This window comes from Hyperolius riggenbachi, chromosome 1, assembly GCF_040937935.1.
Source record: "Hyperolius riggenbachi isolate aHypRig1 chromosome 1, aHypRig1.pri, whole genome shotgun sequence".
In the NCBI taxonomy this organism is placed as follows: Eukaryota; Metazoa; Chordata; class Amphibia; order Anura; family Hyperoliidae; genus Hyperolius; species Hyperolius riggenbachi.
Window position 1 is genome coordinate 687,707,737 of NC_090646.1, and position 14,617 is coordinate 687,722,353.

Here is a 14,617-nt window from a genome sequence, read left to right on the forward strand (position 1 = left end):
TGAGGTCACTCTTGGTGGAGAAGCTCCTCCTGGAACAAGTGACCGCATCATCCTGGTACAGCCAATTGGGTGACTCACACAAAACATTGCCACCTGCAGGAAATGCCTGGACTATAGTGTGGTGGGACATGTGTCTAATCACATTTTCCTAGAATAAGGACATGGGACAGCACGCTCTGGTTTTAGGATCAAATTGTCTTTATTGAAGGCTGAATGTGCCATGGACTCAGTACAACTACCATTTTATTCACATAATATACACCTTGCTGATGTCAGGAGACCATTGGAAAAGGAGCCCTGATTCTTTAGTCTTAGGAGACATCTTATTAATGAGCGTGTAGTCTCCATTTTGAAAGTGTGTTTTCATTGCGTTGAAGAATTTGTGAACATGTATATGTATCCTTGGAGGAGCCTCCTGTCCACGCCTTGGCTGTACAGTTTCCATCAGTGGAGTTCAGGAATACCTTGTTATTGCGTGGTGGACTGTCTTGTTGCTGACATCATCACTGTATACGGTTTTCAGAGGGATTCATAATTGCTGCTGGTCAGCACAAGGGATGATGATGATGATGAAGGATTTGAGGAGAGGATCTGGCTTCAGGTTGGACAGCAGCATAGGGGCCACTGATCCAGGAATGATTGCCTGTAGTAGAGTGACATCGTCTCTGCTGATGTCCTCCAGAATATGTCATAGGACAGTATGGTACCTTGGATCCATTTCTACGTCAATGGGAATGCCTTTTCATTGATAAGTTCAGAAAGATGAAGGCTTAAGACAGGAGTTGCTCTTCCTTAAGTTTCTGGCCCTGCATTGCCTCCTGCAATGGTGGTGGCTTAGACATCTCTCTTTGACCACAGCTCATATGTTACTGGGGCCTGCCTGACCACATGGAAGGTCATGTTTTGGCCAGTTAGCTGGTGCAGAGTTACTCCTTCTCACAGAAAAGAGATATGAGTCGGTGCCGGCTGCTCCAACCAGTGAGGCATCGTTAATCGATGTGTTCCGGGTGAAGCTGGCTATGGATGGGTTAGAGTGAAGCCTCATTTCCCAGATGAGTCTATTGAGCAGCTCAGGACACAGCTGGCCTGATGAAGAACTGAAGAGAGTCCAGAAAGTCTCAGATAACCTCATCCTCTGTGATTTCTCCCAGTAGCCAGTAAGTCCTCATCTTTCCTTTACCCTGGAAGACAGTGGAGGAGACATTGGTAACATTGTCGTACAAGTATACCCGCTATCCTAGATTGAAAACTGCAGTATAAACCCCTGACAAGTGAAGCAAGAAAACACAACTATGGATTAATAGTGATGAGACGTGGGCATGAGCCTCAGAACAAGCAAGGACCTTGTTGGAATTCCCGATCTTCCTGTGAAGTCTAATGTTCCTCTTAGTGTAGAAGACACTGTATATTGATTGTCAATGGATAAGTTATGGGTTTGCAGGATTCTAGGACTGAACATGCTCCCAAGTCTCACCCTGACCTATGCCCAATATAAGGCTAAAGCTATGTTCCCACGTCGCAATTCTCCCAATGAAGTTAGTGGGGTGGTGGTTTCTCAGATGTGATAAGCAAATTTAGCATCACTCTACTAGGGATCAGGGAAATGGTCACTATTGTCACCCGATTTGCCATGTATCTCAGAGTCATCACTAGGAACATGATAAATAGGGTTTTTATTTAAATAGCTTGTAGCGCTTCAGCCCCACAGACTTCAATAGACTTCAGCCCCACAGACTTCAATAGACTTCAGCCCCACACACTTCAATAGACTTAAGCCCCATAGACTTCAATAGACTTCTGCCCCACACTCTTCAATAGACTTCAGCCCCATAGACTTCAGCCCCACAGACTTCAATAGACTTCAGCCCCACAGACTTCAACAGACTTCAGCCTCACAGACTTCAATAGACTTCAGCCCCATAGACTTCAATAGACTTCAGCCCCACAGACTTCAATAGACTTCAGCCCCACACACTTCAATAGACTTCAGCCCCACACACTTCAATAGACTTCAGCCCCACACACTTCAATAGACTTCAGCCCCACACACTTCAATAGACTTCAGCCCCACACACTTCAATAGACTTCAGCCCCATAGACTTAAATAGACTTCAGCCCCACAGACTTCAACAGACTTCAGCCTCACAGACTTCAATAGACTTCAGCCCCATAGACTTAAATAGACTTCAGCCCCACAGACTTCAACAGACTTCAGCCTCACAGACTTCAATAGACTTCAGCCCCATAGACTTCAATAGACTTCAGCCCCACAGACTTCAACAGACTTCACTCTCACAGACTTCAATAGACTTCAGCCCCATAGACTTCAATAGACTTCAGCTCCACAGACTTCAATAGACTTCAGCTCCACAGACTTCAATAGACTTCAGCTCCACAGTCTTCAATAGACTTCAGCCCCACACACTTCAATAGACTTCAGCCCCACACACTTCAATAGACTTCAGCCCCACACACTTCAATAGACTTCAGCCCCACACACTTCAATAGACTTCAGCCCCACACACTTCAATAGACTTCAGCCCCACACACTTCAATAGACTTCAGCCCCACAGACTTCAATAGACTTCAGCCCCATAGACTTCAATAGACTTCAGCCCCACACACTTCAATAGACTTCAGCCCCATAGACTTCAATAGACTTCAGCCCCACAGACTTCAGCCTCACAGACTTCAATAGACTTCAGCCCCATAGACTTCAATAGACTTCAGCCCCACAGACTTCAACAGACTTCAGCCTCACAGACTTCAATAGACTTCAGCCCCATAGACTTCAATAGACTTCAGCCCCACACACTTCAATAGACTTCAGCCCCACACACTTCAATAGACTTCAGCCCCACACACTTCAATAGACTTCAGCCCCACACACTTCAATAGACTTCAGCCCCACACACTTCAATAGACTTCAGCCCCACAGACTTCAATAGACTTCAGCCCCACAGACTTCAATAGACTTCAGCCCCATAGTCTTCAATAGACTTCAGCCCCATAGTCTTCAATAGACTTCAGCCCCATAGACTTCAATAGACTTCAGCCCCATAGACTTTAGCCCCATAGACTTCAATAGACTTCAGCCCCACAGACATCAATAGACTTCAGCCCCACAGACATCAATAGACTTCAGCCCCACAGACATCAATAGACTTCAGTCCCACAGACTTCAATAGACTTCAGCCCCACAGACTTCAATAGACTTCAGCCCCATAGACTTCAATAGACTTCAGCCTCATAGACTTCAATAGACTTCAGCCCCACAGACTTCAACAGACTTCAGCCCCACAGACTTCAATAGACTTCATCCCCATAAACATCAATAGTCTTCAGCCCCACAGACTTCAATTGACTTCAGCCCCACAGACTTCAATAGACTTCAGCCCCACAGACTTCAACAGACTTCAGCCCCACAGACTTCAACAGACTTCAGCCCCACAGACTTCAATAGACTTCAACCCCATAAACATCAATAGACTTCAGCCCCACAGACTTCAATAGATTTCATCCCCACAGACTTCAATAGACTTCAGCCCCACAGACCTTAATAGACTTCAGCTCCATAGACTTCAATAGACTTCAGCCCCACAGACTTCAATAGACTTCAGCCCCACAGACTTCAATAGACTTCAGCCCCACAGACTTCAATAGACTTCAGCCCCACAGACTTCAGCCCCACAGACTTCAATAGACTGCAATAAATTTTGTCTGTATTGAGTGAGATTGGCCATCCTGACTGCAGCGTTACCTTCATCTCGATGTCTCCCCGAAGTTCCAGTTGAAAACAGCTGAATTCATCTAAGACTTCTTTGGTGGCTGAAGAAATATGGATCTTCAAAGCTGTAGAAGGAAAGAGAAAGATGCAGTGATTGGTCCTAGCATATATCAGATGTCTGCCAATCACAATCGTACACAATCTCAGAGTCAGCCAGGCAGGGGTCATACACGCACATCAGATGTCTGCCAATCACAATCGTATACAACCTCAGAGTCAGCCAGCCAGGGGTCATACACACATATCAGATGTCTGCCAATCACAATCGTACGCAATCTCAGAGTCAGCCAGGGGTCATACACACATATCAGATGTCTGCCAATCACAATCGTATACAACCTCAGAGTCAGCCAGCCGGGGGTCATACACACATATCAGATGTCTGCCAATCACAATCGTACGCAATCTCAGAGTCAGCCAGCCGGGGGTCATACACACATATCAGATGTCTGCCAATCACAATCGTATACAATCTCAGAGTCAGCCAGGCAGGGGTCATACACACATATCAGATGTCTGCCAATCACAATCGTACGCAATCTCAGAGTCAGCCAGCCGGGGGTCATACACACATATCAGATGTCTGCCAATCACAATCGTACGCAATCTCAGAGTCAGCCAGCCGGGGGTCATACACACATATCAGATGTCTGCCAATCACAATCGTATACAATCTCAGAGTCAGCCAGCCAGGGGTCATACACACATATCAGATGTCTGCCAATCACAATCGTATACAATCTCAGAGTCAGCCAGGGGTCATACACACATATCAGATGTCTGCCAATCACAATCGTATACAATCTCAGAGTCAGCCAGGGGTCATACACACACATTAGATGTCCGCCAATCACAATCGTACACAATCTCAGAGTCACCTAGGGGTCATACACACACATCAGATGTCTGCCAATCACAATCGTACACAATCTCAGAGTCAGCCAGGGGTCATACACACATATCAGATGTCTGCCAATCACGATCGTACACAATCTCAGAGTCAGCCAGGGGTCATACACACATATCAGATGTCTGCCAATCACAATCGTATACAATCTCAGAGTCAGCCAGCCAGGGGTCATACACACACATCAGATGTCCGGCAATCACAATCGTATACAATCTCAGAGTCAGCCAGCCAGGCAGGGGTCATACACACATATCAGATGTCTGCCAATCACAATCGTACACAATCTCAGAGTCAGCCAGCCGGGGTCCATATACACATATCAGATGTCTGCCAATCACAATCGTACGCAATCTCAGAGTCAGCCAGGCAGGCAGGGGTCATACACACATATCAGATGTCTGCCAATCACAATCGTATACAATCTCAGAGTCAGCCAGCCAGCCATGGGTCATACACACATATCAGATGTCTGCCAATCACAATCGTATACAATCTCAGAGTCAGCCAGCCTGCCAGGGGTCATACACACATATCAGATGTCTGCCAATCACAATCGTATACAATCTCAGAGTCAGCCAGCCAGGCAGGGGTCATACACACATATCAGATGTCTGCCAATCACAATCGTATACAATCTCAGAGTCAGCCAGCCAGGGGTCATACACACATATCAGATGTCTGCCAATCACAATCGTATACAATCTCAGAGTCAGCCAGCCAGGCAGGGGTCATACACACATATCAGATGTCTGCCAATCACAATCGTACACAATCTCAGAGTCAGCCAGGCAGGGGTCATACACACATATCAGATGTCTGCCAATCACAATCGTACACAATCTCAGAGTCAGCCAGGCAGGGGTCATACACACATATCAGATGTCTGCCAATCACAATCGTATACAATCTCAGAGTCAGCCAGCCAGGCAGGGGTCATACACACATATCAGATGTCTGCCAATCACAATCGTATACAATCTCAGAGTCAGCCAGCCAGGGGTCATACACACATATCAGATGTCTGCCAATCACAATCGTATACAATCTCAGAGTCAGCCAGCCAGGCAGGGGTCATACACACATATCAGATGTCTGCCAATCACAATCGTATACAATCTCAGAGTCAGCCAGGCAGGGGTCATACACACATATCAGATGTCTGCCAATCACAATCGTACGCAATCTCAGAGTCAGCCAGCCGGGGGTCATACACACATATCAGATGTCTGCCAATCACAATCGTATACAATCTCAGAGTCAGCCAGCCTGCCAGGGGTCATACACACATATCAGATGTCTGCCAATCACAATCGTACGCAATCTCAGAGTCAGCCAGCCAGGGTCATACACACATATCAGATGTCTGCCAATCACAATCGTATACAATCTCAGAGTCAGCCAGCCAGGCAGGGGTCATACACACATATCAGATGTCTGCCAATCACAATCGTATACAATCTCAGAGCCAGCCAGGCAGGGGTCATACACACATATCAGATGTCTGCCAATCACAATCGTATACAATCTCAGAGTTAGCCAGCCAGGCAGGGGTCATACACACATATCAGATGTCTGCCAATCACAATCGTATACAATCTCAGAGCCAGCCAGGCAGGGGTCATACACACATATCAGATGTCTGCCAATCACAATCGTATACAATCTCAGAGTTAGCCAGCCAGGCAGGGGTCATACACACATATCAGATGTCTGCCAATCACAATCGTACACAATCTCAGAGTCAGCCAGCCAGCCAGGGGTCATACACACATATCAGATGTCTGCCAATCACAATCGTATACAATCTCAGAGTCAGCCAGCCAGGCAGGGGTCATACACACATATCAGATGTCTGCCAATCACAATCGTACGCAATCTCAGAGTCAGCCAGGGGTCATACACACACATCAGATGTCCGCCAATCACAATCGTATACAATCTCAGAGTCAGCCAGGCAGGGGTCATACACACATATCAGATGTCTGCCAATCACAATCGTACGCAATCTCAGAGTCAGCCAGGGGTCATACACACACATCAGATGTCCGCCAATCACAATCGTATACAATCTCAGAGTCAGCCAGGCAGGGGTCATACACACATATCAGATGTCTGCCAATCACAATCGTATACAATCTCAGAGTCAGCCAGCCAGGCAGGGGTCATACACACATATCAGATGTCTGCCAATCACAATCGTACGCAATCTCAGAGTCAGCCAGCCGGGGGTCATACACACATATCAGATGTCTGCCAATCACAATCGTACGCAATCTCAGAGTCAGCCAGGGGTCATACACACATATCAGATGTCTGCCAATCACAATCGTATACAACCTCAGAGTCAGCCAGCCGGGGGTCATACACACATATCAGATGTCTGCCAATCACAATCGTACGCAATCTCAGAGTCAGCCAGCCGGGGGTCATACACACATATCAGATGTCTGCCAATCACAATCGTATACAATCTCAGAGTCAGCCAGGCAGGGGTCATACACACATATCAGATGTCTGCCAATCACAATCGTACGCAATCTCAGAGTCAGCCAGCCGGGGGTCATACACACATATCAGATGTCTGCCAATCACAATCGTACGCAATCTCAGAGTCAGCCAGCCGGGGGTCATACACACATATCAGATGTCTGCCAATCACAATCGTACGCAATCTCAGAGTCAGCCAGCCAGGCAGGGGTCATACACACACATCAGATGTCCGCCAATCACAATCGTATACAATCTCAGAGTCAGCCAGCCAGGCAGGGGTCATACACACATATCAGATGTCTGCCAATCACAATCGTATACAATCTCAGAGTCAGCCAGCCAGGGGTCATACACACATATCAGATGTCTGCCAATCACAATCGTATACAATCTCAGAGTCAGCCAGGGGTCATACACACATATCAGATGTCTGCCAATCACAATCGTATACAATCTCAGAGTCAGCCAGGGGTCATACACACACATTAGATGTCCGCCAATCACAATCGTACACAATCTCAGAGTCACCTAGGGGTCATACACACACATCAGATGTCTGCCAATCACAATCGTACACAATCTCAGAGTCAGCCAGGGGTCATACACACATATCAGATGTCTGCCAATCACGATCGTACACAATCTCAGAGTCAGCCAGGGGTCATACACACATATCAGATGTCTGCCAATCACAATCGTATACAATCTCAGAGTCAGCCAGCCGGGGGTCATACACACATATCAGATGTCTGCCAATCACAATCGTATACAATCTCAGAGTCAGCCAGCCAGGGTCATACACACATATCAGATGTCTGCCAATCACAATCGTATACAATCTCAGAGTCAGCCAGCCAGGGGTCATACACACATATCAGATGTCTGCCAATCACAATCGTATACAATCTCAGAGTCAGCCAGGCAGGGGTCATACACACATATCAGATGTCAGCCAATCACAATCGTATACAATCTCAGAGTCAGCCAGCCAGGGGTCATACACACACATCAGATGTCCGGCAATCACAATCGTATACAATCTCAGAGTCAGCCAGCCAGGCAGGGGTCATACACACACATCAGATGTCCGCCAATCACAATCGTACGCAATCTCAGAGCCAGCCAGCCAGGGGTCATACACACATATCAGATGTCTGCCAATCACAATCGTATACAATCTCAGAGTCAGCCAGCCAGGGTCATACACACATATCAGATGTCTGCCAATCACAATCGTATACAATCTCAGAGTCAGCCAGCCAGGGGTCATACACACACATCAGATGTCCGGCAATCACAATCGTATACAATCTCAGAGTCAGCCAGCCAGGCAGGGGTCATACACACACATCAGATGTCCGCCAATCACAATCGTACGCAATCTCAGAGTCAGCCAGCCAGGCAGGGGTCATACACACACATCAGATGTCCGCCAATCACAATCGTATACAATCTCAGAGTCAGCCAGGCAGGGGTCATACACACATATCAGATGTCTGCCAATCACAATCGTACGCAATCTCAGAGTCAGCCAGCCGGGGGTCATACAAACATATCAGATGTCTGCCAATCACAATCGTATACAATCTCAGAGTCAGCCTGCCAGGGGTCATACACACATATCAGATGTCTGCCAATCACAATCGTACGCAATCTCAGAGTCAGCCAGCCAGGCAGGGGTCATACACACATATCAGATGTCTGCCAATCACAATCGTATACAATCTCAGAGTCAGCCAGCCAGCCATGGGTCATACACACATATCAGATGTCAGCCAATCACAATCGTACACAATCTCAGAGTCAGCCAGCCAGGGGTCATACACACATATCAGATGTCTGCCAATCACAATCGTACGCAATCTCAGAGTCAGCCAGCCGGGGGTCATACACACATATCAGATGTCTGCCAATCACAATCGTATACAATCTCAGAGTCAGCCAGGCAGGGGTCATACACACATATCAGATGTCTGCCAATCACAATCGTACGCAATCTCAGAGTCAGCCAGGCAGGCAGGGGTCATACACACATATCAGATGTCTGCCAATCACAATCGTACACAATCTCAGAGTCAGCCAGGCAGGCAGGGGTCATACACACATATCAGATGTCTGCCAATCACAATCGTACACAATCTCAGAGTCAGCCAGGCAGGCAGGGGTCATACACACATATCAGATGTCTGCCAATCACAATCGTATACAATCTCAGAGTCAGCCAGCCAGGCAGGGGTCATACACACATATCAGATGTCTGCCAATCACAATCGTATACAATCTCAGAGTCAGCCAGCCAGGGGTCATACACACATATCAGATGTCTGCCAATCACAATCGTATACAATCTCAGAGTCAGCCAGCCAGGCAGGGGTCATACACACATATCAGATGTCTGCCAATCACAATCGTATACAATCTCAGAGTCAGCCAGCCAGGCAGGGGTCATACACACATATCAGATGTCTGCCAATCACAATCGTACACAATCTCAGAGTCAGCCAGCCATGGGTCATACACACATATCAGATGTCTGCCAATCACAATCGTACGCAATCTCAGAGTCAGCCAGCCAGGGTCATACACACATATCAGATGTCTGCCAATCACAATCGTATACAATCTCAGAGTCAGCCAGCCAGGGGTCATACACACATATCAGATGTCTGCCAATCACAATCGTATACAATCTCAGAGCCAGCCAGGCAGGGGTCATACACACATATCAGATGTCTGCCAATCACAATCGTATACAATCTCAGAGTCAGCCAGCCAGGGGTCATACACACATATCAGATGTCTGCCAATCACAATCGTATACAATCTCAGAGTTAGCCAGCCAGGCAGGGGTCATACACACATATCAGATGTCTGCCAATCACAATCGTACACAATCTCAGAGTCAGCCAGCCAGCCAGGGGTCATACACACATATCAGATGTCTGCCAATCACAATCGTACACAATCTCAGAGTCAGCCAGCCAGCCAGGGGTCATACACACATATCAGATGTCTGCCAATCACAATCGTACACAATCTCAGAGTCAGCCAGCCAGGGGTCATACACACATATCAGATGTCTGCCAATCACAATCGTATACAATCTCAGAGTCAGCCAGCCAGGGGTCATACACACATATCAGATGTCTGCCAATCACAATCGTATACAATCTCAGAGTTAGCCAGCCAGGCAGGGGTCATACACACATATCAGATGTCTGCCAATCACAATCGTACACAATCTCAGAGTCAGCCAGCCAGCCAGGGGTCATACACACATATCAGATGTCTGCCAATCACAATCGTATACAATCTCAGAGTCAGCCAGCCTGCCAGGGGTCATACACACATATCAGATGTCTGCCAATCACAATCGTACACAATCTCAGAGTCAGCCAGGGGCCATACACACATATCAGATGTCTGCCAATCACAATCGTACACAATCTCAGAGTCAGCCAGGCAGGGGTCATACACACATATCAGATGTCTGCCAATCACAATCGTACACAATCTCAGAGTCAGCCAGGGGCCATACACACATATCAGATGTCCGCCAATCACAATCGTACACAATCTCAGAGTCAGCCAGGGGTCATACACACACATCAGATGTCCGCCAATCACAATCGTACACAATCTCAGAGTCAGCCAGGGGCCATACACACATATCAGATGTCCGCCAATCACAATCGTATACAATCTCAGAGTCAGCCAGGCAGGCAGGGGTCATACACACATATCAGATGTCTGCCAATCACAATCGTATACAATCTCAGAGTCAGCTAGGGGTCATACACACATATCAGATGTCTGCCAATCACAATCGTACACAATCTCAGAGTCAGCCAGCCGGGGTCATACACACATATCAGATGTCTGCCAATCACAATCGTATACAATCTCAGAGTCAGCCAGGCAGGCAGGGGTCATACACACATATCAGATGTCTGCCAATCACAATCGTATACAATCTCAGAGTCAGCTAGGGGTCATACACACATATCAGATGTCTGCCAATCACAATCGTACACAATCTCAGAGTCAGCCAGCCGGGGTCATACACACATATCAGATGTCTGCCAATCACAATCGTATACAATCTCAGAGTCAGCCAGGCAGGCAGGGGTCATACACACATATCAGATGTCTGCCAATCACAATCGTACACAATCTCAGAGTCAGCCAGGGGTCATACACACACATCAGATGTCCGCCAATCACAATCGTACACAATCTCAGAGTCAGCCAGGGGCCATACACACATATCAGATGTCTGCCAATCACAATCGTACACAATCTCAGAGTCACCTAGGGGTCATACACACATATCAGATGTCTGCCAATCACAATCGTATACAATCTCAGAGTCAGCCAGGGGTCATACACACACATCAGATGTCCGCCAATCACAATCGTACGCAATCTCAGTGTCGGCCAGCCAGGGGTCATACACACACATCAGATGTCCGCCAATCACAATCGTATACAATCTCAGAGTCAGCCAGCCAGGCAGGGGTCATACACACACATCAGATGTCCGCCAATCACAATCGTACGCAATCTCAGAGTCAGCCAGCCAGGCAGGGGTCATACACACACATCAGATGTCCGCCAATCACAATCGTACGCAATCTCAGAGTCAGCCAGCCAGGCAGGGGTCATACACACATATCAGATGTCTGCCAATCACAATCGTACGCAATCTCAGAGTCAGCCAGCCAGGCAGGGGTCATACACACACATCAGATGTCCGCCAATCACAATCGTACGCAATCTCAGAGTCAGCCAGCCAGGCAGGGGTCATACACACATATCAGATGTCTGCCAATCACAATCGTATACAATCTCAGAGTCAGCCAGGGGTCATACACACATATCAGATGTCTGCCAATCACAATCGTATACAATCTCAGAGTCAGCCAGCCAGGCAGGGGTCATACACACACATCAGATGTCTGCCAATCACAATCGTATACAATCTCAGAGTCAGCCAGCCAGGCAGGGGTCATACACACATATCAGATGTCCGCCAATCACAATCGTACGCAATCTCAGAGTCAGCCAGCCAGGCAGGGGTCATACACACATATCAGATGTCTGCCAATCACAATCGTACGCAATCTCAGAGTCAGCCAGCCAGGGGTCATACACACATATCAGATGTCTGCCAATCACAATCGTATACAATCTCAGAGTCAGCCAGGGGTCATACACACACATATCAGATGTCTGCCAATCACAATCGTACGCAATCTCAGAGTCAGCCAGCCAGCCATGGGTCATACACACATATCAGATGTCTGCCAATCACAATCGTATACAATCTCAGAGTCAGCCAGCCGGGGTCATACACACATATCAGATGTCTGCCAATCACAATCGTACGCAATCTCAGAGTCAGCCAGCCAGGCAGGGGTCATACACACACATCAGATGTCCGCCAATCACAATCGTACGCAATCTCAGAGTCAGCCAGCCAGGCAGGGGTCATACACACACATCAGATGTCCGCCAATCACAATCGTACGCAATCTCAGAGTCAGCCAGCCAGGCAGGGGTCATACACACATATCAGATGTCTGCCAATCACAATCGTACACAATCTCAGAGTCAGCCAGGGGTCATACACACACATATCAGATGTCTGCCAATCACAATCGTACACAATCTCAGAGTCAGCCAGCCAGGCAGGGGTCATACACACATATCAGATGTCTGCCAATCACAATCGTACACAATCTCAGAGTCAGCCAGGGGTCATACACACACATATCAGATGTCTGCCAATCACAATCGTACGCAATCTCAGAGTCAGCCAGCCAGCCATGGGTCATACACACATATCAGATGTCTGCCAATCACAATCGTATACAATCTCAGAGTCAGCCAGCCGGGGTCATACACACATATCAGATGTCTGCCAATCACAATCGTATACAATCTCAGAGTCAGCCAGCCAGGGGTCATACACACATATCAGATGTCTGCCAATCACAATCGTATACAATCTCAGAGTCAGCCAGCCGGGGGTCATACACACATATCAGATGTCTGCCAATCACAATCGTATACAATCTCAGAGTCAGCCAGCCAGGCAGGGGTCATACACACATATCAGATGTCTGCCAATCACAATCGTATACAATCTCAGAGTCAGCCAGCCGGGGGCCATACACACATATCAGATGTCTGCCAATCACAATCGTACGCAATCTCAGAGTCAGCCAGCCAGCCATGGGTCATACACACATATCAGATGTCTGCCAATCACAATCGTATACAATCTCAGAGTCAGCCAGCCTGCCAGGGGTCATACACACATATCAGATGTCTGCCAATCACAATCGTACGCAATCTCAGAGTCAGCCAGGCAGGGGTCATACACACATATCAGATGTCTGCCAATCACAATCGTATACAATCTCAGAGTCAGCCAGCCAGGGGTCATACACACATATCAGATGTCTGCCAATCACAATCGTATACAATCTCAGAGTCAGCCAGCCGGGGGTCATACACACATATCAGATGTCTGCCAATCACAATCGTATACAATCTCAGAGTCAGCCAGCCAGCCGGGGGTCATACACACATATCAGATGTCTGCCAATCACAATCGTATACAATCTCAGAGTCAGCCAGCCAGCCGGGGGTCATACACACATATCAGATGTCTGCCAATCACAATCGTACGCAATCTCAGAGTCAGCCAGCCAGGCAGGGGTCATACACACATATCAGATGTCTGCCAATCACAATCGTATACAATCTCAGAGTCAGCCAGCCAGGCAGGGGTCATACACACATATCAGATGTCTGCCAATCACAATCGTATACAATCTCAGAGTCAGCCAGCCAGGCAGGGGTCATACACACATATCAGATGTCTGCCAATCACAATCGTACACAATCTCAGAGTCAGCCAGGCAGGGGTCATACACACATATCAGATGTCTGCCAATCACAATCGTATACAATCTCAGAGTCAGCCAGCCAGGCAGGGGTCATACACACATATCAGATGTCTGCCAATCACAATCGTATACAATCTCAGAGTCAGCCAGCCAGGCAGGGGTCATACACACATATCAGATGTCTGCCAATCACAATCGTATACAATCTCAGAGTCAGCCAGCCGGGAGTCATACACACATATCAGATGTCTGCCAATCACAATCGTACGCAATCTCTGAGTCAGCCAGGCAGGGGTCATACACACATATCAGATGTCTGCCAATCACAATCGTATACAATCTCAGAGTCAGCCAGCCAGGCAGGGGTCATACACACATATCAGATGTCTGCCAATCACAATCGTATACAATCTCAGAGTCAGCCAGCCAGGCAGGGGTCATACACACATATCAGATGTCTGCCAATCACAATCGTATACAATCTCAGAGTCAGCCAGCCGGGGTCATACACAC

The 14,617-nt window shown here is 47.6% G+C and overlaps 1 protein-coding gene across 1 annotated transcript in view; it reads right to left on the reverse strand.

Annotated features, from left to right (window-relative positions):
* Positions 1–175: 175 nt before the first annotated feature.
* NPR2 (natriuretic peptide receptor 2) overlaps positions 176–14,617 on the reverse strand; it is a 253,098-nt gene continuing 238,656 nt past the window's right edge. Inside the window, exons 21-22 of the mRNA XM_068265792.1 lie at positions 3,761–3,852; positions 176–1,181 (exon numbers count right to left, since the gene is read on the reverse strand). Coding sequence (XP_068121893.1) covers positions 1,119–1,181; positions 3,761–3,852 — 155 coding nt within the window. The 3' untranslated portion in view covers positions 176–1,118. The remainder of the gene's footprint in view (positions 1,182–3,760; positions 3,853–14,617) is intronic.